This window comes from Martes martes, assembly GCF_963455335.1.
Source record: "Martes martes genome assembly, chromosome: 3".
NCBI lineage: Eukaryota > Metazoa > Chordata > Mammalia > Carnivora > Mustelidae > Martes > Martes martes.
In genome coordinates, this window is record NC_137890.1 from 178,742,362 (window position 1) to 178,768,331 (window position 25,970).

Here is a 25,970-nt window from a genome sequence, read left to right on the forward strand (position 1 = left end):
ATCAGTCTTAATTCCATTTTAAATTTACCCGTATGTGACTTTATCTTCTCACCTTCCCTAATTGAGGGTATGAAGCAAGGGTTACACTGATAAAATAGGATTAAATTGTCTAAAAGCAGGGATGAAGAACTTCTCTCATTCTATTGGCAACAACATTACCTGGCCAAGGGCCCGGGTTTCATTTCTCTCTCTCTAGGTGAATAATTGGGCAAATCATCTTTTAGAGTTCAGTTTCCTTATCCAAATGGTGATAACAGTGTCAGCTTTGCTTATCTCATAGCTTATGATGGGGTCCAAAAGTAAGGGATGCCTGGGTGGCTCAATCAGGTAATCGGCTGCCTTCAGCTCAGTCATGATCCCAGAGTCCTGGGATCAAGTCCCACATCTGGCTCCTTGCTCAGCAGGGAGCCTGCCTCTCCCTCTGCCTCTGCCTGCCTGTGCTCACTCTCTGACAAACAAATAAATTTAAAAAATCTTTTTAAAAAATGGACAATGTGTATGAGGCATGTATTTTTGTATTTTTTTCCTTTTTTTATTCTAAGGACGAGAACTGCCAAATTGGATTTGTTTCCGGAGCAGGGTGGGGGTGGGGGGGCTACACAGAGATCCCAAAACATGAATGCAGCTCCTTTTGTATTTGTCTTTGCCCATAAGCTTATTTTTTCATAATAGGGAAAAACTCCAGCACTTTTCAACGTTGCTCTAGTCTGTTACTTTTTAATTATATTGTTTATAAAGTATTTCATTGAGTATATATGTCATAACTTAGCCATTTCCATTCATGTTCGGACTGTGACAATCCTTTTAGTCCCATGCTTCCATCCATAACACCTCCAGGTCAGAGCTGTCGGCTTGTGTCATTTTCTGGCTCAGAAGCCTACAAGGCTCCCCACCCGGCGACACACACACACACACACACACACACACACACACACACACACTGCCCTTGAAGGAGCCAGCCTGGATGTGCAACCTGGCCCCACCCTATCCAATCCCAAACAGACGCTGCAAAATCCAGCCCAACCGATCTAGTTGCCTCGTAAATGTCGCTTTGTCTATTCTTATTCCTGCCCTTTATCCTCTCCTGGAATACTTTTTTCTTTTCTTTCCTTTCTTTCTTTTCTTCTTTTTTTTCTTTAAACAAATTACCGGTCAAAGCCCACCCAGCTCAAGTCCCAACTTCTCCAAAAAATTTTTCTTCAATTCTAGCCTTCCCGAACCTTCTGAACTTTTGGATTACTTGCTTAATCACAAAATGACTAATTTTTAACAATTTTACATGTGTTCGAGCCACCTCCCTATTGTAATTTTCTTAACTCTTCTTTTGTATTTTTGTAGCTTCTAACATAGTGTTACTGAATGAATCATTTTTAATTCCCACACTGTTCTCAGCCTTGTGTGAGGGATGCCAAATAATGAAAAATCAGTACGGTCTGAGTGACTGTAATCATTTATGGGCATACAAAAAAAAAACCTGGCCTCTTTTATCTTTTGTTAACACTCCAAAGTCAGAAGCAAACCAAAAAACCTCTCTTTCTCCATGTCTGCCCATGCCTTCTGAGCCCATTGGTTCAAAAACAGGTTGTTCGGTATACAGGCTCACAAGCAAATGTGAGCATTGCTTATAACAGCAGAAAACTGAAAGCAATCTAAAGCTCCAATAAATAGACTGGTTAAATAAGATATGAGACAATGGATTATGTAACTGTTAGAAAATGAGAAAGCTTTATAAGTACTGCCATGGAATATTCAAGATATAATTTCCAAGACATCCTAGTCTATTTTTAAGGACAAAGTAAATGGTGCAGAACAGTTTGCATTGTATGCTACAATTACTTCACGCATGTGCTCACACTAGTTCTGGAAATTGCTGAGAACCTGTTGATATTGGTTGCTTTTATGGAGCTAATCGGAAAGCCCGGGCAAGGAGGAAGAGGGGCAGGGAAGACACTGTATAACCTCTCGTTTTGTACTATGTTACTGTTTTATCTATTTTTTTAATATAAAATGAAAATATGCCACTAAATATATCTATAGGAGGCCGTGGAGTCCAGATTTTGAAAGTCACGTGCTTCATTTATCATTTTAAGATTTATAAGACAGCTGTGGTTTGAAATGACCATTCTAAATTTTTTAGCTCCTTTTACTTTGAACCACATTTTTAATCAACAGTTTTTATCATTTTTGTTAATACTTCTTCCAGCTATCTGGTGCTCAATCCCTTTAACATGTCGATCATTGTGAGTAATTTGGGGCTGCTATTCACTAGTTGTTACATCTCGATCTTTCCATGGCAACATTTCCAGAATCCCGCAGCTCTGTTCTACAGAAAATGAAGTGCTGCCCTCTGCTGGCTTTCATGACACTGACAACCGGAAAATTTCTCATGACGTTGGAAACACTGCTTAATTAAGATGATTGTAGTTATATGTGCATACATACACCGATTAAATAAGTTTTATCTCAGATTTAAACAATTTCCCACATTTAAGGTAGTCTCCCATATTAAAAAAAAGTCAGATTGAGAGGAAAAAAATAGCACTGTCTGGTTTGGCGGGGAAAATTCTGACTTCAAACAAATCATTTAATCTCTTTGGTCTACAGATTAGAGACCACAAAATAAGACTTTTAGAAGTCAGTAATTCCTGGAGCGCCTGGATGGCTCAGTTGGTTAAGCATCTGACTCTTGATTTCAGCTCAGGCCTTGATCTCATGGTCTTGAGTTCAAGATCTTTGTTGGGCTCCACACTTCAGTGTGGACTTACTGAAAAAAAAAAACAACAAAACGCGGGCTTCACCTACTTACCTGCAGCGATCCCATTATTGAAGTCCCTTCAATAGGTTCTGATATCCAAATCCAAGTAAAATGCCCCACTCAGTCCCCACCTCCACACCCTAGCCAGGTTTATGAACCACAGCCTGGGAACCAACTACCTTATAACCTTTCCATGACACAGTGCTACTCAAAAACTGCATTCCCAAAAACACAAATCAAGCTCTCTCCATCAGGGTACCTGGGTGGCTCAGTTGGTTTAGCATCTGCCTTCTGCTCAGGTCATCTCAAGGTTCTGGGACTGAACCCCAAGTGGCGCCCCCGGCTTAGCAGGGAGTCTACTTTCCCCTCGACCCCTCCCCCTTGCTTGTGATTTTTTTTCTTTTTCCCAAAGTTTTATCTGAGAGAAGCCCACAAAACAGTGTGAGGGCCAGCAAGAGACGCACATTCCCCGCACACTCCCCGGTGAGCAGCGAGCCTGATGCAGGGGCTTCATCCCAGGACCTCCCCCAAAACCATTACGTCCTGAGCTGAAGGCAGAGGCCCAACTGAGCCACCCAGAAGCTCCAATGGTTTTAACAAATTTTGGGAATCCTTTCTTTGACTTAACTTCCCTCCTCTGGGTTAGATGTCCTTTAGTAAGGTTGCACACCCCATTTTATATATTGCTTTCAAGAGGGATTTTTTTTTAAATTAAAGATTTTATTTGTTTATTTGACAGAGATCACAAGTAGGCAAAGAGGCAGAGAGAGAGAGAGGAAGGGAAGCAGGCTCCCCACCGAGCAGCGAGCCCGATGCAGGGCTCAATCCCAGGACCCTGGGATCATGACCTGAGCCGAAGGCAGAGGCTTTAACCCACTCAGCCACCCAGGCGCCCCTCAAGTGGGATTTTTTAAGAAAAAATTTTTAAAGAAAGATTTTGACAGAGAGATAGCAAGAGAGGGAACACAAACAGGGGGAACAGGAGAGGGAAAAGCTGGCCCCCTGCCGAGCAGGGAGATAGATTAAGGGCTAGATCCCAGGAGCCCAGGATCCCAACAGGGGCCAAAGGCAGATGCTTAACGACTGAGTCACCTTGGGGCCCTCAAGTGAGATTTTCATGGGAGTTTTCATCCTGGAGTAACCCCCAACTTGGAAGACCGTAGGTAACAACAAATCACTTCATCAGTCATTGGTCAATCTCAACATTTAACTTCCTTCTTTCCCAATGTTTCATGAACTAGTCCAGTAAGTAAAGGACATTCACTGTGTCCAGTTTTCTTAAGCACTGTAACATGTATTGACCCATTTCTCATCAAGGTACTTTCAACATTTCCATTGCAGAAAACCAGTCCAGGTATTACCTTGTAACTCCTTGCAAAATGCCTAAGGTCTGAACCATTATAAATCTACAGGGCTAAAAATCTAGTTGAAATTCTTAATCCAAAATTTCCACAAGCGAAGCTTATCTGACTTCTTTTGAAAACAAAGCAAATATGGGGGCACCTGGGTGGCTCAGTCTGTTAAGTGTCTGCCTTCGGCTCAGGTCATGATCCCAGGGTCCTGGGATTGAGCCCTACATTGGGCTCCCTGCTCAGCTGGAAGCCTGCTTCTTCCTCTCCTACTCCCCCCATTTGTGTTTCCTCTCTGTGTCTCTGTCAAATAAAATCTTAAAAAAAAAAAAAAAAAAGGCAGTATGAAACTTGAAATGCTGTGGTACAAGTGGTATCCTTGCACATTGGGTACAGAAACTATACTAAGATTGAGCCCATTTCTATGAATTTGTTTATCAAATCTACTCAACACCCACCTGTATTCATAGTATTTGTGATATTTTCCTCTTTTGGGGGATAAATATCTAACAATGCTGACCCAAATTTATTTTTATTGATTATATTGTCCACTGAATTTCCCTCAAAATGGAAACCACCCTATGTAAGAGTCTAGAGCCAACACTTGTCTTTTAAGCTTTTATTTAAGGGCAATGATCTATGATGTCGTTTTTAGATCTTATTAAAAGCAGCCACGTCCATGGACTGCACATAGTCCTCAAACGCAGTGATCCGCTCCTCCAGCATATCTGTTCCAACTTTATCATCTTCCACTACACACTGTATTTGAAGTTTTTTAATTCCATATCCCACTGGAACTAGTTTAGCTGAAAGGAACACGAAAAGTCTTAGTTAGCAAAGTCCTATTGATTGACAAACATTGTAACTATGCAACTTTCAGATGCCACTTTCAAAAAGCAAAAATTGAACTCACAAGAGCCCCAGACCAAGCCATCTGCCTGAATGCTTCGGACGCACTCTTCTAGTTTTGCCATATCCGTCTCATCGTCCCAAGGTTTCACATCTAGTAGTATGGAAGACTTGGCAACAAGTGCAGGTTCTAAGGAAAGGAACAGCCAGCATTATTCAGACACTGCTAAAACCTGTAATATCTTAATCTGTTTCCTAATGGATCATCTCCTCAGCCAAACAAAACTACAGAATACATCTTGTGTTTGTTACTCACATGCCCACTTTCTGTTGTGCTAAGAAAGAGGTGTTTAATTGTGTAACAGTTTCTGTCCCACAGAGGAATGCCACAACTGCTACCGGAAGAACAGCTGCAGACCAGTAGCTGTGGAAGTTTTAGAAAGAACTACCTATACAGGTTTTTAAATACTGACCTCATCAACAAATGCAGAGGCAATTACTTTAGAAATCAAACTTCAAAAAAGATCACTCACATTATCATGAAATAAAGTTAAAGCAGCACAAGTTACAAAATACCTACTTTTGGCTTTCTTTGACTCATACTGCGCAAGGCGTTCCTCTCTTAGCCTCTTTGCTTCCTCGCTTTCCTATAAAGAAAAATTAAGTACGTTTCACAAAGTTGGTTGTGTCTCAGCTTATAGCTAATGGAACCATCACAACAAAGACCAGTTTCATCAGAAAAAAGCAAATCCATCAGGGGCTCAGCCGAAAGATGGTGATTTGATTTTATTCATCACGTAACCAGCGAGAACTTAAAAAGTCAGGTAACAATGTGGTGAAACCAGAATTCGAATCCAGGCAATTTCACCACAGAGCCTATGATTAAGCTCACTGATACACATATTAATTTGTGCCATACCTCCTCATCATCAGATCCAAAGAGATCAATGTCATCATCATCTTTACTATCTGTAGCTCCACTTCCTGTGGTGTCTTCCACATTAGCAGGGCCATACTTGCCCAAAGCTTTCTTCACTCCTGGAAGGCTTGAAAAAAAAAATTTAAGTTCAACCGCCACTAGGTCAGTATGCTCTTTTTTGAACAGCACATGAGAATGTGTTTCCATCACTATTTACCAACAGATCCCTTTTGTACTAAGAATTTACCCTTCAACACTCCCAGGCCAATATTTTTGCACGTTTTTAACTCCTCACCCAACAAGCATTAGGAGCACGTGAGACGTTACATTCAATACTCACTATGATTTACTCTTTCTGTATGAGTATTTCTTTTTGAGATTTCATTAAGTATGCTCAGTTCCATTTCTTAGTGAACTGGAGTCCACTTCCCCAAACTTCCACCCTTGCTGGTAGTTTCAGAAGAATGGCCAAGGACTGAATGAATGAGCCACCCTCTCACCCCAGAGGTGGGCCCCCCACGTCAGGGTCCAGGCACACTGTCAGGGCACTGTGGGGAAAAGTTGAACTGCTGCTGTCCGTGTGCTACCTGTTCTGTGAAAAAATGGAGGACTTCAGTCTCTCGGCCTTCTAAAGTCACAAAGATAATTAAGCTCACAATATCCCAAACAAAACTAAAGTAGCCTGGGTCCAAGTCTGTCATGTGAAAACCCTAAGTTTAAGCTTAGAAAACGTTCTCTTCTTCAGATAAAGACAAAGGTGATTTTACCTGGCCTTTTCCTTTTCGTAAGACTTGATGTGATTATACCAACGGAGGGCATGATACAAGTCGGCAGGTGGGGGGCCGGAGACAGCTTCGAATACTGCCACGTCTGCTTGTGACGGCACATACCTGCCGAGGACACCAAAAATTGCACACGCCTTTAAGAGAAAATCTACAAACACCAGCACATAAATGACAAACGGCACCTCTGTCAAACTAATTACTGCGAAATGGCCCATTTGCTACTGGGAACCCTAAGCTGCTGTACTTATTTTTTTTTTTTTAAATAAACTCAAGATCAGGGACCATGTGTTTGGTTTTCCGCCCCACCCTGGGAATCCCTGCCACTTCGTGGACCTCAAAGTTTGCAGTATCTCACGAAGACCTACAGGCTTACTTCCACAAACCCAGTGCTCGCGGGATGACCTGGGGGAATCAAGTCCGGGGAAAGCAAACACGTTTAACTCCTCGCCCCTCGCAGCCCGGCCGCCTTTCCCCCAGCGGCGGCAGAGGCCGCGCCACGTGGCCCGGCCCCATACCCGGTCCGTCCTCACCCCTCGATGTAGCTCTTGTCCGCTAGGTAGTCGTTGAGCACCTGGAGGCCGGCGGGGCTTTTCAGGTCTCCAAAACCCATGGCGTCGGCTGATCCCAGGAACCCGGCGGCAACGAAGGAAAAGAGAAGAGGGAGCCGCTGACTAGCGCTAAGAGGGGGGGGAAAAAAAGGCCGCAAAAGGCCGGAAAATGCCTTATATAGAGACGGAGGCGTTTCCCTCTGCCGCACCGGGTCGAAGGTTAAAGGTCAAAGTATGTTAAGAGCCTCATTCCTCCACGAAAAATTAAGAGCCTCATTCCTCCACGAAAAAAATCGGGGGCCGATTGTCTGCGGGCCTCTTCGTGTTTGCAAATAAATTAATAAAAGGGGTATTTCTTAAGTTAGTACCTCCGCGGCTCCGGAACACTACAGGAACCGCCCCTCGAAGCGCCGGAGATGACCGAAGACGCTCGGCCTCAGGCGCACAGCTACTTCCGGCGGAACTGCGGTTCCAAACTGCCTCCCCGCCCCCCGCCCCCGCCCCCGCCCCCGCCCCCTTCAGGCGGCTCGCCCTCCGCCCCGCCCCCTGTCCGGGCGACGGAAATTGCCGAACTCTTGGTGAACGGAAATTGTCGAATCCGGGGTTTCTAGTCCCTCCTGGCTTCCCGTTCTCCAGGCCCGGCGGGCGAGATTAGCCAAGGCCGCCATATTGAATAAGCAATCCGGCCTTTGAGGGGGCTGTTGCGGTACAGACAATTCTGTGGAGCGGCCTCGGCGGCTCCGAGGAGAAGGTGAGGCCGTGAATAGCGTGAAAAGGCTGACGTTCCTCTTGCCATAGGAGTTGATTTCTTGAGGAGACTTTTGGCCCAGGTGACTTATTCTACTCTTGTCCTTGACTGGACACCACGTCCCACCCCGCCTCCCCCGGAAGCCCCTAGGGCTGGCAGGTGAGGGCTGTTGGCCGTGGTCTCCGGTCTCTTGGAGCGGAAATCAGCTGGAGAACCTGGAGGCCCTGGGAGCGCTGGACCGGTGGCAGTCTTGTGGGTGACCTTCATTGTGCAGGGGAAATGCAGGACATTCCCCTTTGTGGAGCGGAGGCCGTTTTGTTCCCTGGGAGAGGACGTATGTCAAGTGACTTAGGCCTAAAGACTGAGCATTAACCCCCCAAGTTAGGATGTACTTGGTACAGTGCACTGTTTGGCCCCTATTGCCTTAGCAACCATCCACACCTCTCTTTTGTTGTTGTTGTTTTGTTTTGTTTTTTCCATTGAGTGCATTGGGCAGTATTTTTTATTCTTTTCCCTGGTGGGGAAACTGAAGAAAATGATATTTAAAAAGTTTGCCCAAGGTCGCACTGCTAATGACATAGCTACGTTGTTTAGCTATGTTGGGATCTAATGGGGATCCATTAGATGGGATCCGTAGATCGGACACAGCTCTGCTCCAAAACGATTTGAGGACATTGAAAATGTAGCTTGAACTGTTCCTGATGAATAAACACCCAAGTTGTTTCCTTAGAGAGTGTTCTTTTTTCCGCCGAATTGCATGTGCATCGTTAAGCAGGGTGTCAGAGGGCTGTCAGAGCACCTGCCCTTTTTACTTTTTAACTCCAGGGAAGTGGAAGTTTGGGCCAGAGATTTGAGATCGAATTTGTTTAGCAAATAGTTATTGAACGTCTATAATAAACTAGAAATGAGTCTACGAAGAAGAATAAAATGGGTGATATGACTGGGGAGTAGTTAGGAAATTTTAAGATAGGCCGATCAAGGAAAGCCTCCTTGAGGAATGTCTGGTAAGCCCAAATTTCAAGGGCAAGAAGTCAGAAAGATCTAAAGGAAGAGCATTTCAGTCTGAGGCCACAGCCTGTGGGGAGAGGGGAGAAGCTGTGGGGACAGTGTGGAAGCTAGGAGACCTGTAGGTGGGCTGTTGTAATAGTCCAGGCTAGATGATGGTGGCATACAGTAGAGTGGTATACCGTGGAGGGAGAGAAGTGCATGGATGCAGAATATACTGTGGGGAATGTGGAGCAGTACTGTTCTCATACTAAAAAGTGTCCATTCTGGTTTTAGAAATGTTTGGTCATTAACATGTTCCCATTTAAAGATGACTATTTCCATTCCTATGTGATAGATAAATATGTGCAAAGTACATATTGAAATTTTGTATAACTGTCTCCTGTTGGGGCTATGCACTCTTCCCTTTGATGCTGGATTTTCGAGAGACAACCTAGTTCTGGTTGATTTCCTAGCTAAAGTGGACAATACTTTTCAGATTGTATTGGAGACAAAATAATAGAAAGTGTTTACATTGTTGTATGAAATATTGTTTGTTGATTTTCAGTCTGTCATTGCACTGATTCAGCAAATTCAGATTTACCTTTATATCATCAATAGAATTTAGTAAGACAGATGCTACTCATTTTGGAACTTGGTGATAAGATTGTTTGGTGGTTATTTTTTTCAAGGGCTAGGTCTTCAGAAAAGGGAAATGACTAAATTACACCATTTTTCTTCAAGGAGCTTATACTTCGGTAGGTGCTAAAATTGATGACTAACTTGTAATTTAGTAGGTGGAATACTAAAGCTGTATACACAGTGTGTGCTGATGGTACAGAGGGAGTACAAAGGAAGAGGATTTTGAAACTGCTCTTCAGTAGCTAATACTGTCTGAACTGAATTTAGATTTAATTGACATTTATTGAACTACTACTAATAATGCATAGCCTAGGAAGTATTGATTTCTTCCTTATCAATAGATAGAGAAGCAGAAGCTCGATTTACCAAAAATCACTCACTTGTGAGTGATAGACTTCATGTCTGCAAATTTAGAATCACAAGTTCTGAATTAATGAATGTTATGAATTAACTAACGTCTGATTTAATGACATTTTCTGTTATATCTCTTCTGTAATAGGTAAGTGAAACTTAATGCTTAAATCTTAGGTATATGGACTGTCGTCCACCCTCTACCTTTGAAAGTCATTACGTTGATACATTCTGATCCCATAATTTCTTTTTTTAGACTAAGTGAAAAATTATAATTCAGATGCTTAGTCCATTTGATCGAATGAATAGACAAAAAGCTCAATGCTTAGACCCTATGACCGAGTGAATGGATAAAAACTCTAAAAGTTCAGATAGCTTTTCTCTTTGCTTGTGTATATCTTAATTGGTGTTATTTGTATAAGTCACTGCCATTTCTTTTAGTAATTCAGCAAATGTTTATTATAGGAGACTGTTCTGTGCATTGTAGGATGTTTAACAGAACCCTGGCCTCTACCCACTAGAGGCCAGTAGCTTTTCCCCAGTTGTGACAACAGTGTCCAAATGTTGACAGATGTTCCATGGGAAGCAAAACTGTCCCTGGTCGAAAACCACTGTTTTAGAGCTTACTATGTACCAGCCTTGGAAATAGGCCCTAAAGATGAAAGAATTTAAGCAGTTCATAATACGGTGAGGGTATGTAATTGCAAATCCGCAAGATAAATGTACCAAGCACAGAAAATGGCACTCCAGACGCTTAAAAGGCTTGAACTTGTGAGCCAGCTCCGAATCTCAGGAGCATTTAGTAGATCACTGTGTAGCACATAGAATGTTAGAGTGAGTATTGGCAGGAAATGAAGGCAGGAAGGTAGACATCATTTTACATAGTATTAATGGTAAGTTCACTGTTGTTCTTCGAGTTTATTTTACTCCATAGTGTTTTATATTTGATCATCTGTTGATAGTTAAAAACAACACAAAACTGCCCTTTATGTAGATTTATACGCTAGCCGTTCCTTCTTAGCTCTTTGGGATTGTACAAATCAGTTAATCTCCTGAGACTGGGTATTCTCATCTCTAGAATTTGAGGGGAAAAATCAGGACTCATGAATGTTCAATGTAATAATGTTTGTGAAGTGTTTAAAACTTATGAACTATTACCAAAAAGTTTGTAATTAAGGTTTTATTTTTTCTTATGATAATATAACTCTTCTTTGTTTTATTCTTAGCAATATGTTAAGGATACCTCTAAGAAGGGCCTTACTAGGCCTTTCTAATAAGTCTTCCAAAGGATGTGGTGAGTTTTTTTTTTTTTTTTTGTACTTGTGGGTACTAGCCTTTTATCTTTGTAAATTCAGTGGTTTATGGAATGTTTCTTGAAAGACCCTAAACTGTAATTTGTTTTAAGTAAAATAGAAACAAATGATCCTAGTTGAATAAAATTTTTTTTTAAGATTTTTTTATATATTTTAGAGAGAAAGAGCACACAAGCAGGGTGAGGGGCAGAGGGAAAGAATTTGAAGCAGACTCCCCACTGAGCAGAAAGCCTGACGCAGGGGTTGATCTCACAATCCTGAGATCATGACCTGAGCTAAAATCAAGAGTAGGCCACTTAACTGACTAAGCTACCCAGGCACCCCTAGAGTAATTTTTTTAATGTAACTAAATAGTTTATAGAAGGTGTCATGAAATAGAAAGTAGTAGGAACTGCCTGTCAGTGCCAGAATGGAAAAAGCAGTTATGCTGCTTTTGAAAAATGGTATTTCCATGAACATATTTTCAGTGGTATTTTCAACTTAAACTACCATTAAAAGTGGATAGCCATATTCTAGCTGGTATTCAGGATTGGAAAAGCTTTTGTCTAATTCTGTATTTCATAGGTTTGCATCTAGAGAAGTAGAGGGGAATAGTATAAAATGAGGAAAATATTTAGGCTTGTAGGTTAGAGTTAATACACTATCCTCTGCTCTAATAAATTTAACTCTGTTAATTTATTTCTCATCTCAATATTTTTGATGGTCAGTTCGAACAACTGCTACGGCAGCAAGCAACTTAATTGAAGTATTTGTTGATGGTCAATCTGTCATGGTGGAACCAGGAACTACCGTCCTCCAAGTAGGCATATGTTCTAATTCTTTATTTTTGCATATGTTCTGGGGTTTTTTGTTTTGTTTTTTTTTTATGTTCTGGTTTTTTAAGGAATATCAATTTGCTTTCTTTATACCGTTTATCTATTTCTAAACATTTTAAGATTCCTTGATAAATGCTCGTAAAAGAACTATAAATAGTAAAATTATATGAAAATAAATTGGATTTAAAATCTTGGCATTTCAAAGTGAGCTATCACTTATCTGTTTCTGACTTTCTTAGTGATTATGGTAGTAAATTGTTTTACTTCTGTTTTCCAAGTAAATACCTACTAGAAATTTGAAGTTACCAAATATAAATTATAAATTAATATGAGTAAGTTTGGGAAAAAGGTAATCTTTGTTGTGAACCTGCTTGATGCTTTTCACTTCATGTAACTTATCAATTTTTAGTAGTATTTCCAGGAATGTGTCCTACAAAGCAGGTAAATGGAAGGTAGTCTGTTCTTGTATTTATGCCTGGAATATGCAATTTTTCCAGATTCCTTCAGAACTAACAGAGTTGGTCATGGAGAAGTGATGCTTCATTCCATCTGCAAGTTATCGAAAGCTAAAATGCTCTTCATTCATGTTAGCAGTCATTTCTAGACTATCTGCCAAGCACAGACATGCGGTGGAGAGTATTTTTGCCAGGTACAGGAGGTGATAGAAAGAGATGTTAGGGGTATCTCAGGTGATCCCTGAGGAGATTTTAAAGGCTAAGTAACTGTTTATATTTGGACAAAGAAGCTTCAAATAGTTGGTATTGTTGGGACATAAGGTATATGTAGAAGATAAGATAACAGGATCTCCCATTACTCTGATAGAGAGGTCCAGTCATGAAAAAAGATATGTGTCATGCTAAAGAGCTTAGAGTTTGACCTATCTGCAGTTCTCATGGCAGTTAAGCAGTATGACAGTGACTATAGAGGATGTTGGTTTGGAGAATAACAAGACTAGTGTGAGAAACAAAAGAGAAGTATCTTGCATTAGTAGAGCAGAAAATGAAAGGCCTAAAATAGATAGTAGCAATGGGAATGAAAATAAGAGGATAGTTCAGGGAGAGTAAGATACAGGCCTTTGGGAACAGTGAAGAGCAGGGGAATTTTTGTGGTTTCTGGCTTTGTTAGCTTATTTGGGGATATATCATAGGAGACAGAAATAGGTTGAATTTTAGCTGTCTATAGAGCATACACATGTGCATGCCTATTTAAGTCTAAAGCTTAGAGGAGTGGTGGACTCTCAGGGCTACAAATGAGGGTTTAGATATAATCATCATCTGGAATGTGAGCTCATATAAAGGTTGGGACCAGATCTTGCTTGTTACTTCCTATACGCTCTGTATCTAGCACACAGGAAGACTCAATACATTTTTGCTAAGTAGTTGAAACATTGGCATTTGAGGAAACTGCTTTAAGGTAAGGGCTAAAGATGGAAGAACTAACTCCAGGGGAAATTTGAATAGGTTTGTAGGCCTCAAGAAGAAGGAGTGATAATTAGGAGAGCTAGGCTAATCCCCCTTGGTAGGTAAATGGGAACTGAGGAGAGTGTCAATGACAGTGGGAGTATGAGTCCTAGGTAGGGAATATGGAGCCAATATAGAAGCAGATCATAGCCAACTAGACAGTGTGAGTTGAAGTCTAATACAAAGGGGGAGACCTAAGCAAAGAAGAAATCCCACTATTAAACGACTGGGACAGAGTTTGAAGGGGTGTCTTTGTAGACAGCAGTTCAGAGTGGAAATGGGGAGTCAAACCTTCAGCACAATCTGAGAGGTTGGTTCATTTCGTTTCTTCCACATAAGGTATAGGTATGCTGAGGATTCTTAAAGAAGCAGCTTAGGAGTAGAAGGGGTAGTAATCAAGAACAAAGAAGGAGGGAAATCTGTTCAGGAATGGAGTAAGAATGAATGAAGGTATAGATATTTATAGATAGGTGTAATAAGGTAGGTGGGGATGACTTTTTTCTTCTTCTGTGTTTTAGGCAAGAAAGGGATGAGGTTAGGTTATCCTAATGCAAAAAAATGTTTACTTTGTCTTCTAGGCTTGTGAGAAGGTTGGCATGCAGATCCCTCGATTCTGTTATCATGAAAGATTGTCTGTTGCTGGAAACTGCAGGATGTGCCTGGTTGAAATTGAGAAAGCTCCTAAGGTACTTGATACCTAAAATTCCACACCATGCTGTAGAAGGTAGAAAACTTTAAATCTTGCAGCAGACTTTATTTAGAATCATTATTGTAGTGGAGAAACCTAGCCCTGTTTAATTGTTTCTAGAAATTTATTTTTTTGTGTGCAGTTAAGTCTGTTCATTTCAAAACTGGAAAAGCCTTGATGAAAGTGCTTTATAAATGCAAGCACTATATAAATGTAATAGATTGGAAATTAAAGGTGACTTCTTACACCTGCCAGTATTTCCACGTGATAAGACGCACAGCTAGGATATGGAATTGCCAAGCATCACGGTGAAAGCTCTTCTGCTGTTCCATTTTCACTAGAGAAGGATTGTAATGAAGAGGTTCACTTTCAGTTTAATTTCATTTTGTCTCATCTAGTTTTAATTCAGTAGTACGTGCTAATCAAAACAGAGTTATTGGGACGCCTGGGTGGCTCAGTGGGTTAAAGCCTCTGCCTTCGGCTCAGGTCATGATCCCGGGATCCTGGGATCGAGCCCGGCGTCGGGCTCTCTGCTCAGTGGGGAGCCTGCTTCCTCCTCTCTCTCTGCCTGCCTCTCTGCCTACTTGTGATCTCTGTCACATAAATAAATAAAATATTTTTTAAAAAAGTTATTTGATGTTCTGTTTCAGAGTCTAAAGTTGCTTTAACTATGAGAATAGAATTTAGAAGTATAATATCTTATTTTTTTCTAAGAGTCAAGTTATATTGTGAATATGAAAACTGAAAAATTATGTCTTCAAAAATACTGTTCTTTGTTTCTTTTTAGATGCATGACTTGATTTTTTCATATGTTGGGTTGCTTATAAATATAGGAACTTAAAGATTTTTCCATTGAAATTGCAGGTTGTAGCTGCTTGTGCCATGCCAGTAATGAAAGGTTGGAATATCCTGACAAACTCAGAGAAATCTAAGAAAGCCAGGTACTTTAGTGCTACTTAGCATAGCAACTTTTCTTAGAGCAGAAAATTGCTCATTTCAGTATTTAGACCTCTCCTGGATGAGAAACTCAGTAGCAAGCTCTGAAAAAGTTGGCATGTTCAGCTCATGGGAGCAGTGGAAGTAAGTACACATTGAGGAGGTGAAGTCAGGTGTTTATGGTTTTGAGCCTAGAATAGAATTAGCACTAAAAGCTCTTCTTCAGTAACTTGTTAAACTTGTGATGAATAGTGAATCTGGGGCTTACTGAACTGAGATTATTTCAGTAACATTACTATACTGTACAGGCACTGTTACTTGTTTTTTGCTGTGCATTTGTGTGTTTGTTTTTGTTTTGAATTAATGTGAATGTTTTCTGAAGATCATTTAGAAATTTTTGGTAATTTTGTATTGTTAAAAGTTACAATTTTCTAGATTCTATAATGATATTTTATTCCTAGGTTTCTATAAACATTTTTTTAGATCATGTGTCTAATACTAGAATGATGGTTGCATTGGCATTTCTGATAATAAATGTAAAATTAATGCTTTGTGAAAGAATACATCTCTGGAGGTTATCTAGATAGCCTATATCCAAACCATTTTGAGTGCTAAATTTATATCATTTTATATATTAAAATTATCCATACAGAGAAGGTGTGATGGAGTTCTTGCTGGCAAATCACCCACTGGACTGTCCTATTTGTGACCAGGGAGGTGAATGTGATCTGCAGGTATGTAGTCTAACTTCATAAATCGTTTTTGGCTGTCTCAAGTTTTAATTTTACTAGCAGCATTAAATTAACTCTCCTAATCTACTTAAGGATCAGTCCATGATGTTCGGAAGTGATAGAAGCCGATTTTTAGAAGGGAAACGTGCTGTGGAGGACAAGAACATTGGGCCATTGGTAAAGACCATCATGACTAGATGTATACAGTGTACTCGCTGCATCAGGTAATGTTTTTCCTCTTCTTTTCTGGAATATCATTCACATACTTACCTAATACTCACAAACTTGGTGGAATAACAACACTGGAAGAAAAGGCAACTTTTTTTTGGTTGTAGGAAAGGGTTGTTTTTATTGTTGTCTGCACAAACCAATAAAATGAAATTTTTCACTTTCAGTGAATATCAACTTCCGCTGAACTTACAAATCAAAATCTACAAACATTAACTCTGTGATAACTTGTTGAGCTACACATGATTTGTGCCATTTTCTGTATGTGTGTTACATTGTGATTAACTTACAAGGAAACATTTATTGAACTCTTTTATTCAAGGACTATGCTCACCATTGAAAATATACTCATGTCGGGGCGCCTGGGTGGCTCAGTGGGTTAAAGCCTCTGCCTTCAGCTCAGGTCATGATCCCAGAGTCCTGGGATCGAGCCCCGAATCGGGCTCTCTGCTCAGCAGGGGCCTGCTTCCTCCTCTCTCCTCTCTCTCTCTCTGCCTGCCTCTCTGCCTACTTGTGATCTGTCAAATAAATAAATAAAATCTTAAAAAAAAAAAAAAAGAAAGAAAATATACTCATGTCTTTTTAGTGTTTTGAAAATCATTATTTCTTTGTGAGCATAGTTAGGAAAGGAGATAATTTTGCTGGATTTGACCATTTGACAGTACATTTTTATCTTGCAGGTTTGCAAGTGAGATTGCAGGAGTAGATGATTTGGGAACAACAGGCAGAGGAAATGATATGCAAGTTGGCACATATGTTGAAAAGATGTTCATGTCTGAGCTCTCTGGAAATATCATTGATATCTGCCCTGTAGGTGCCCTGACCTCTAAGCCCTATGCTTTTACTGCCCGCCCTTGGGAAACAAGGTATTCATTGTCGTATTTTTTAACAGTTTGTTTTTTGTCCTTTAGTTGACTGCTGTTGATAAAAATTGAAGATTCATGTTCTTGCTGTATTCTGATTGCTTTGGTCTGCTAAGTTTTTAGGTATTTGCTTTAAGTTAAACCCTCTTACTGGAAAGTAAGAAGATAGATTAAAGGATAGGATGAACCTGTGCAAATTAATTACAGTTTTCTTGGAAATTAATTCCAAAGTACTTAACCATATAATTATTTTAGTCACTTGTATTTCCAAAGAGTAAAATTGTCTTGATTTTTTAAGATTTATAGTCTTCTCTCATTGTATATTAAGTTTTCAACCATGTGGATATATCATACTTTATTTTGTCAGTTCCTATTATCAGGCATTTAGTTTGTTTCTGTATAGTTGTAAACCTATGATATAAATTGTTATTGGGATGCCTGAGTAGCTCAGTCACTTAAGCATCTAACTCTTGGTTTTGGCTCAGATCATGATCTGAGTCATGAAATCAAGCCCCACATATAGCTCTGTGCTCAGCACAAGAGTCCACTTCAGATTCTCTCCCTCTCCCCCCAGCTTACACACTTATTCTCTCTCTCTCTGTCTCCCAAGTGAATTAATAATAAAATGTTTTTTAAAAATTGTTGCAAATGAATTTTTTTTCTTGTATATCTGATTCTTCTTACTAAACCCGGAAATGGAGTAGGTAGTTGCAAGAAGTTTGAGTATTTTTAAGGTTCTAGAAACATATCATTAAATTGCCCTCCCATTTTTAAACTTCCACTAGAATATATGGGAGTTTTTTACAGTTCTAGGTTTTAAACCATATATTTATGTATAAAAAGGATTTGGGGGATAAGGCACAGTACATAGCTGAGATGACGTAAGTAGAGATTTTTCTGTTTTTCTTCTGAGACTCCCATAATGCAAGCAGAGAAGCTTCCATCTCCACAGCCTACCTCAGCCTGGCAGAACCTGTTCAAGGTGGTGGGGAAGGGGATGAGAACAGGCCCCAATTCACATCACCACTGATTTCCAGCCTTTTTACTTGAAGTTCGGTAGTTTTTCCCTGCATAAAAGCTTCTTGTGATGGTGTGTGCCTTTTTGTTAGATTTCCAAAGTGGTTGTTTTTGTTAATTTTTTCCAGCTTTATTTTTGCTTTTTTGGGGGAGGATTTGTCAGGCTTTTTTAATCAGCCATACCCAGAAATCTTACCCTCTTGCTATTTATTTTGATAATCATATTTCCCAGATTTGGCCACTTGGAACCCTTACCATTGGCTTTTATATTAGTTAACAGTCTCTAAAGCTTTATTTATTTATTTATTTATTTTAAGATTTTATTTCTTGAGAGAGCTTGCAAGCTCATGCATGTGCAATTGCAGGGAGGAGCATAGGGAGAGCAGACTCTACATACTACACAGGGCTTGATCTTGCTACCTTGAGATCATGACCTGAGTCGAAATCAACAGTCAGATGCCCAGGCATCCCTAAAGCTTTATTTTTACAGTAGGAATTTGTGTGAAGTAGACAGATATGAGGGTATTTTTATTTTATTGCAATTTCTCTGGGTGCCATTATTTTTAGAAATTCAGAAAGGCAAATCATTGTAAAATTTTTTGTTTTGGTTAAATCAAATAACAGAAACTTTGTCCTTATTGCCAAAATCAGCATAGTAAATACATGTGCTTATTTTCTCAGAAAGACGGAATCCATTGATGTCATGGATGCAGTTGGAAGTAATATTGTGGTAAGCACAAGAACAGGAGAGGTGATGAGGATTTTGCCAAGGATGCACGAGGACATCAATGAAGAGTGGATCTCTGATAAAACCAGGTATATGTGGCATTGTTTTCCTTAACTTTTGCACTTGATTTGAAGTATATTTTATGGTAATTTTAATTTTAAAATAGCTTTTATACTTGCAAATTAGTTAATAAATATAGACCATTGAAAATCTAGACAATATGGAGAATTGGAGAAAATTAACAGTAGTCTAGGTATATCGCTGGCTTTCATATTAACTGACAAATATCCATCCTACAATTTTGAAGTGGATTAAGGTACTTAATCTATTCCAGTTTGTTCATTAGAGAAAAGCTACATGTAAGTTAGAGCTTGTACATCATAATTTTGATAAAATATCTAAAAGTATTCAAGTTTTATAAATAAAAATGACTTTGCTTCTTCAGCTGTCAGATTTTTTTTGTGTTGTAATTTCAGTTAGCTGAAAGCAACTTACAAGAACTCAAACTCTTTAGATGATGTTTTAGTTTTGGATGATACACATAAAATATTTATTCATCTTCCAAAAACCGGGAGTAATTATTTGTATCCAAGTGTTCATCAGTCTGTTTGACACTGTAACTGGTACAGTGTTTAAATAGCATTTTTTTTAGATTTTAAACTTGAAAACTAGTTGCCTCGTCAGCAGGATTCCATAAATGGTGTAATTTCTGTTATTTAGATTTGCCTATGATGGGCTAAAACGTCAAAGACTTACGGAGCCGATGGTCAGAAATGAAAAGGGGCTTTTAACCTATACCTCCTGGGAGGATGCACTCTCTCGTGTAGCTGGAATGGTAAAAAATTGAAGTATAGAAGAAATAGTATATTTGTGATCTTTCAACTAACATCTTTGTAGCAAAATGGGGAATGTATGTCTCTTCATTTTTTCTTGTCATGATTGCCTTTCATTTAACAAACATATATTAAGAACCTTATGCTAGATATTCACGCTGGAAGTAGGGATGTAGAGACCCCTAACACATGGTCCCTACTTCCCACAATCTTGTAGTAGGGAAAGACCTGTAGTCAGTCAGGTATCATGTGCTCAGGTAGTTGTGCAGGAAATGGTATATGAGAGAGCACATGGGAGGGGTGCCTAACCAGGCTAGCATATCAAGGATGCCTTCCTATATAAGGTCAATTAGGCAAAGTCTAAGAATGAATGCAGACTTGCCAGAGCAAAGATTGGGGGAGGGCTTTCTAGTCATAGAAAGGCAATGTACACAAAGGGCTTGAGGGAGTAGTAGATACTTTGGAAGAAGTCGAATTTAACTATAATTCAGTCTTCATCCACCAAACCTCATCATGAGCCCCCTTTGTTTCTAATTTAAAATAAACACCTTCCCTCCAAGCTGGTGGTATTATTAGCCTTGGCCTCACAGACACCTTTGTCACTTCTAGATTAATAGTTAGTGTAAGCCTTTCTAAAGTTTGTTGCTTTTTTAATACTTTAAAATGACTGTTGTTTTGTTTTCTGAGTAGTGCTCTTTGCTGAATAGAGGTTTTTGGTGATACCCTTTTTATCCATTTCCAGTTGCAGAGTTTTCAAGGCAGTGATGTGGCAGCAATTGCAGGTGGCTTGGTGGATGCTGAAGCCCTAGTAGCTCTCAAAGATTTGCTTAATAGGGTGGACTCTGACACCCTGTGCACGGAAGAGGTCTTCCCCACTGCAGGAGCTGGGTGAGAACTACGAAGCTAGCATCTAAGCCTGCTTTGTTGTGGTTAAATCAATACATCTGGTGCTCCTGGCTGGCTCAGTTGGTAGAGTGGGTGACTCTTAATCTCGGGGTCCTAAATTCGATCCCACATTGGTGGTAGAATTTACTTAAATAAATAAGTAAATAGGGGGCGTCTGGGTGGCTCAGTGGGTTGAAGTCTCTGCCTTCGGCTCAGGTCATGATCCCAGAGTTCTGGGATCGAACCCCCTATCGGGCTCTCTGCTCAGCAGGGAGCCTGCTTCCTCCTCCTCTCTCTCTGCCTGCCTCTCTGCCTACTTGTGATCTCTGTCTGTCAAATAAATAAATAAAATATTTTTTAAAAAAATTAAAAACAATTTAAATAAATAAGTACATCTGTGGCATCAATAAGTGATGACTGACAGCTTCGATTTTCCATCATACCTGCCAGTTTCTTTTCACACAGAGACCAAAGTCAACCCAGGAACTATTGGAGAATCCCAGTTGTCAATACATATCTGAATGGCGCCTGGGTTGCTCAGTTGGTTAAGCAACCAGCTCTTGATTTCGGCTCAGGTCATGATCTCAGGGTCCTGGGATTGAGCCCTGAGTAGGCTTCCCCACTTAGCAGGGAATCTGCTTGTCTCCCTCTCCCTTGCCCCCCTCGCCCTGCTCCTATGCACATGGTTTCTCTCTCTCTCTCTCTCACATAAATAAATCTTACAAAAAAAAAATCTGAAACTTTGATGTAATATCGAAATACTCCATAAGAATTTTTTTGTCTGGGAATACCATGGGCTTGCTGACATGAAAATATTGCCTGGATTTTCATTATGTATTAGCTTTGAAGTAAACCTGCATTTTTAATTTTGTATTTCTAGCACAGATTTGCGTTCCAATTATCTTCTTAATACTACAATTGCTGGTGTGGAAGAGGCAGATCTTGTCCTTCTGGTTGGTACAAATCCACGTTTTGAGGCACCACTGTTTAATGCTAGAATTCGAAAGAGGTTAGTAGGAATATTTAAGGTTTTAAAAATGTTTATATTAAGTCTGAAAAATGACAGTTTTAGCTAATTCCTAATAGTGTTAGTGGGAATGAGACTCCAAAAGATAATTGGAGTCTCATTCCCTCCCTCCCCCGCTGCTGATCTTTATACTTTGTCCTCTTATTTTGAAATAACTCAAGATGCACCAGTTTTTCCATAATTTCGTCTATAATGATTTTTTTTCCTGCTCAGGATTCAGTCTCAAGTCATATATTGCGGTTAGTGTGATGACTCCTCAGCTTTCTTTTTTGACATTTTTTTGAAGAGTAGGGGCAGTTATTTTGTAGAACACCTCCATGTTTTCATATCTTAGACACTTATGAATAGGCTGGTATAATTTATTGTCTATACTATGACACTGTTGAGAGTGAAAGGGGGAATTGTTAATGCCGCAGGATACAGATGAAAACCAGCACTGTCTCAAACAATATATGGCCGCCATGTTTGTAACTAGTTTTAGAAGAGCTGGATCCTTTCTTCCCTGGCAAAGAGAATAAATTTGAATGATGTAGTTTATTTTCATTAACTATATTTAAATCACCTTAATGGATAATTAGGAGATAATTGACTCTGCTATGTAAATATGGTAGAATAAAAATTACACATCATTTATTCTAAAATTAAAGTTTTTGTAGCTTGCTTAGGGTTGGCATTCTTACACAGCAAATTAATTCACTGACTTACCTTGGTGTGCATTTTTACAACACTGTTATTTTGAAAGGCACACAATAAATTACGTATGTGAAGGCGAAATGAATGTTCTGTGACTGCTTTGTGCTTTAACATTTGTAACATAAATAGATGTAGCCCCTAGCATTGTTAAGGTGGCTATGCTAATTTAGTAATTTAACTCTAAAATCTTTGTTGTTTTTATTTCAGCTGGCTTCACAATGACTTAAAAGTGGCCCTTATTGGCAGCCCAGTGGATCTCACTTATAGATATGACCATCTGGGAGATTCTCCCAAAGTTCTTCAAGACATTGCTTTCGGTAGCCATCCATTCAGCCAGGTGCTCTCAAGTTACATGTATCTACTTTCGTTGATTTTTAAGTATTATTATTTTAAAAAAAATTTTTTTTAAAGATTTCATTTATTTATTTGACAAAGATCACAAGTAGGCAGAGAGAGAGGAGGAGGAGGAATCAGGCTCCCTGCCAAGCAGAGAGCCCGATGCAGGACTTGATCCCAGCACCCTGAGATCATGACCTGAGCTGAAGGCAGAGGCTTAACCCACTGAGCCACCCAGGCGCCCCTAAGTATTATTATTTTTAAGAGTTACTGTTTTTGTCATAATAATATATGATTACTGTTAAAAATTATACCACTATAGAGAAGAAAAATGGGGGGAAGGTGCCTGGATGACTCAGTTGGTTGAGCATCTGCCTTCAGCTGAGGTCATGATCTCGGGGTCCTGGGATCGAGTCCTATGTCGGGCTCCCCCTCGGCTCATCCTCCCACTCATTCTCTTAATCTCTCTCTCTCTCAAATACATAAATAAAAGAAAATTGGAAGAAAGTAGAACATTATCCCAGGTTCCACCAACCCAAACAAGAATTTATTTTTTACTTTATTAAAGATTTTATTTATTTGACAGAGTATGTGCACACGCAGGGGGCGGGGCATGCAGAGAGAGAGAGAAGCAGGCCCCCTGCAGAGCAGGGACCTCAATGCAGGGCTCAATCCCAGGACCCTGGGATCATGACCTGAGCCGAAGGCAGAGGCTTAACCAACTGATCCACCCAGGCGCCTCCAAACAAATATTGATGAAACATCATAATCATTTCTCTCTTCATATATAGAGCAAGATGGATGAATAGATAGGCAAAAATGAGATCTTATTATATGTGCTATTTTTATGTACCAGAATTTAATTTTACTTGAAATTATCAGAAAAGAAATTGATTTAAGGGGTGCCTGGGTGGCTCAATCCCTTAAGTGTCCGACTCTTAATCTTAGCTCAGGTCATGATTTCAGGGTCGTGAGTTCAAGCCCCTCCAAGCTGAAGTGAAACTAAAGGAATTTGAAGTTAAAGGAAATCTTTCTTTACTACAAAAGTTATTCTTAAATTTCACCAGTCCTTTTAATGACGTTTTCATTACCAAGTACTTTATTTACATTCACTTCATTGCTGTCTGGTATTTATAGGTTTTTATTTACTTTTCCAAGAGGGGCTCATAAGTACACTGTTCCTTAAGTTCTTGCTTGCTTGAGAATGTCTGTTTTATTCCTGAAGAGAGCCTTGGCAGAATACAAAGTTAAAGGGCCACACTTTTTTCCTCTCTGAACTTTATAGACACTGCTTTTTGTTACTGTGGAGAAGCCTGATGTCAGTCATATTTTCTCCCAATCCTGTCATGATTTTTTTTTTCTATCTAGATACTTTTTTTGAACCTTTATACTAGCTTCTTTATCTTTGAAATTTAATAACTTCAGAATATGTCTTAATGGTGGTGGTTCTCTGTTACTTTTTTATGGGACATGGTGCATCTTTCACTGTGAAAATTCAAGGTTCTTTTTATTTTAGTATTTGTGCCTGTGTGATGAAATGCTGATTATTTAAAAAATGTAAGAGGTTTCTGTTCTTCACGTAACAGTTTTGGAGCATAGGCAGTTTGATAAATGTCCAAGGATGTCATCCAGGAAGGATATTCCTTACTGCTTTACTTCTTCAGTGTCTTTGCTCCCATGTGTTTGAGTGAGCTTCTCCTTATGGTTCCAAGTTGGTGTGGCCTTAGGTGTAATCATGTTGTACAAAATAGCTAAGCCCAGTTCCTTTGTTTTGAATAGGAAGAACATTTTCATTGCAGTGATCAAAAATAGAAAAAAAAACTTAATAAAAAGTATTCTTCTTTTCTTATTCCCATCTTCATGCCCCAGAAAATGATCGGTGTTTTTCGGGAGTTTTTTTCTATACTAGATTTAAATGTATTTTCTTTTCTTTTCTTCTTTTTTCTTTTAAGATTTTATTTATTTATTTGACAGGCAGAGATCACAAGTAGGCAGAGAGGCAGGCAGAGAGAAGAGAGGTGGAAGCAGGCTCCCTGCTGAGCAGAGAGCCCGATGTGGGATTCGATCACAGGACTCTGGGATCATGACCTGAGCCGAAGGCAGTTGCTTTAACCCATTGAGCCACCCAGGCACCCCTAAATGTATTTTCAGTTAGTAAGTGGTGGTCTCTTCATTAAGAATTACTCCTAACAAGGGGCGCCTAGGTGGCCATGTTGGTTAAGCATCTGCCTGTGGCTCAGGTCATGATTCCATGACCTGGAATTGAGCCTGGGATTGAGCCCTGCATCGCGCTCCCTGCTCAGTGGCATGCCTGCTTTCCCTCTCCCTCTGCCTTTCCCCCTGCTTGTGTGCTCTCTCTCTCTCTCTCTCTCTGTGTCAAATAAATAAATAAAATGTTTCATAAAGAAAGAAAACCATTTTTCTGAACTCTTCACATTTTCTTGGGAAATTCCTAAGAGGACGTTTACTCTCCTCTGTAGTGTATAGGCATAACTCTCAGGTGGATTCTTTGATTTTGGCCAGTTATTTATTGAAGAATGATGCAGAGGGTGGTTAAGAGAGTGATCTCTATACTCTTGCGCTTTATTTTTAATTTTTCCATCCTCCACTAAACATGTAGTTTCCTTTGATTTGGGGATGCACTCCCCTCTGATTTTGGCATTCAGAAGTTACTATGATTTAAAGCAGAGCCCTTAAAGTTTTAGGTATTCTGTGTTGTAATGCTTGTGTTCATTGCTTTCCCTACCTGTTCCTCCTTGTCTAGAGCATGGTGAGTAGATAGAAGACTATAGACATGATAGTTGAATGTGGCTTTTTCTGTTAGAAAGTACCAACTCAGTCTCTGTAGGGACATTCCCCAGTTTTTCTGGAACATACCCATAATCATTCTGACCAAAGGATATTTGGGAAAGGCTTTCATTCCCAGTACTTACTTTTAGAAAATCTATTTTATCTGATAACTCATTTAGCCATTTCATAGTAGCATTGGCGAGGTGTTTTTTTTTTTTAAGTTAAATCTAGTTGTATATATGTCTATATGTTGACTCTTAAAAATCAAAGATATTCTGCATTAAAACTAAAACTTGGGACAACATATTGTAGATGCAAATTAAAAAAAATTTTTAATTGAAGTTCTGTTTTTAAATAGGTATTACATGAAGCTAAAAAACCAATGGTGGTTTTAGGCAGTTCTGCACTCCAGAGAAATGATGGCGCAGCAATTCTTGCAGCTGTTTCCAACATTGCTCAGAAGATTCGGATGAGTAGTGGTGTTTCTGGTGATTGGAAAGTTATGAATATCCTTCATAGGTATGTTGAGTAATTGTTCTGTATACTGTAAGATTCAAGTAATTTTGTGTACATGTGTTACTGTTATACTGTCACATTTAGATATACAAATAGCTTAATATTTAGCAATGTCTCAGTAGTAGATGTGAGAGATGCCTTTATTTTCTGTGTGAGAAGAACCGAAGATGATAATATTTAAA

General features: G+C 39.6%; 2 protein-coding genes across 4 annotated transcripts in view; one reads left to right on the forward strand and one right to left on the reverse strand.

Moving 5' to 3' along the window:
* Window positions 1–4,621: 4,621 nt before the first annotated feature.
* On the reverse strand, window positions 4,622–7,643 carry EEF1B2 (eukaryotic translation elongation factor 1 beta 2). Its single transcript, XM_080799286.1, has 6 exons — window positions 7,188–7,643; window positions 6,640–6,762; window positions 5,873–5,999; window positions 5,534–5,600; window positions 5,018–5,143; window positions 4,622–4,910 (listed from the first exon to the last, which is right to left on the reverse strand). Exons 1-6 carry the CDS (start codon window positions 7,265–7,267, stop codon window positions 4,756–4,758), a joined length of 678 nt encoding a protein of 225 aa, XP_080655412.1. The 5' UTR covers window positions 7,268–7,643; the 3' UTR covers window positions 4,622–4,755.
* Window positions 7,644–7,758: 115 nt separating this feature from the next.
* Window positions 7,759–25,970, forward strand: part of NDUFS1 (NADH:ubiquinone oxidoreductase core subunit S1) — a 31,730-nt gene continuing 13,518 nt past the window's right edge. The window contains exons 1-15 of one of the 3 annotated variants that reach the window (XM_080799283.1): window positions 7,840–7,956; window positions 9,630–9,695; window positions 11,157–11,224; window positions 11,951–12,042; window positions 14,097–14,204; window positions 15,071–15,147; window positions 15,795–15,876; window positions 15,967–16,097; window positions 16,782–16,967; window positions 18,663–18,797; window positions 19,429–19,543; window positions 20,284–20,429; window positions 21,307–21,435; window positions 22,354–22,483; window positions 25,631–25,791. In XM_080799283.1, the coding sequence (XP_080655409.1) occupies window positions 11,161–11,224; window positions 11,951–12,042; window positions 14,097–14,204; window positions 15,071–15,147; window positions 15,795–15,876; window positions 15,967–16,097; window positions 16,782–16,967; window positions 18,663–18,797; window positions 19,429–19,543; window positions 20,284–20,429; window positions 21,307–21,435; window positions 22,354–22,483; window positions 25,631–25,791 (1,556 nt within the window). In that variant the 5' untranslated portion in view covers window positions 7,840–7,956; window positions 9,630–9,695; window positions 11,157–11,160. Of the gene's footprint in view, window positions 8,036–9,629; window positions 9,696–11,156; window positions 11,225–11,950; window positions 12,043–14,096; window positions 14,205–15,070; window positions 15,148–15,794; window positions 15,877–15,966; window positions 16,098–16,781; window positions 16,968–18,662; window positions 18,798–19,428; window positions 19,544–20,283; window positions 20,430–21,306; window positions 21,436–22,353; window positions 22,484–25,630; window positions 25,792–25,970 lie in introns of all 3 variants that reach the window. The other 2 variants (XM_080799282.1, XM_080799284.1) reach the window with 2 other exon arrangements.

What these genes read in the sequence shown, in the direction of transcription:
- EEF1B2 (XM_080799286.1), bottom strand. Translation starts at nt 7,267, where the DNA reads ATGGGTTTTGGAGACCTGAAAAGCCCCGCCGGCCTCCAGGTGCTCAAC. An exon ending in TACGAAAAGGAAAAGGCCAG is followed by an intron (nt 6,000 to 6,639) that starts GTAAAATCACCT and finishes TTTTTTTTCAAG; the next exon opens with CCTTCCAGGAGTGAAGAAAG. An exon ending in TGGCTTGGTCTGGGGCTCTT is followed by an intron (nt 4,911 to 5,017) that starts GTGAGTTCAATT and finishes TGTTCCTTTCAG; the next exon opens with CTAAACTAGTTCCAGTGGGA.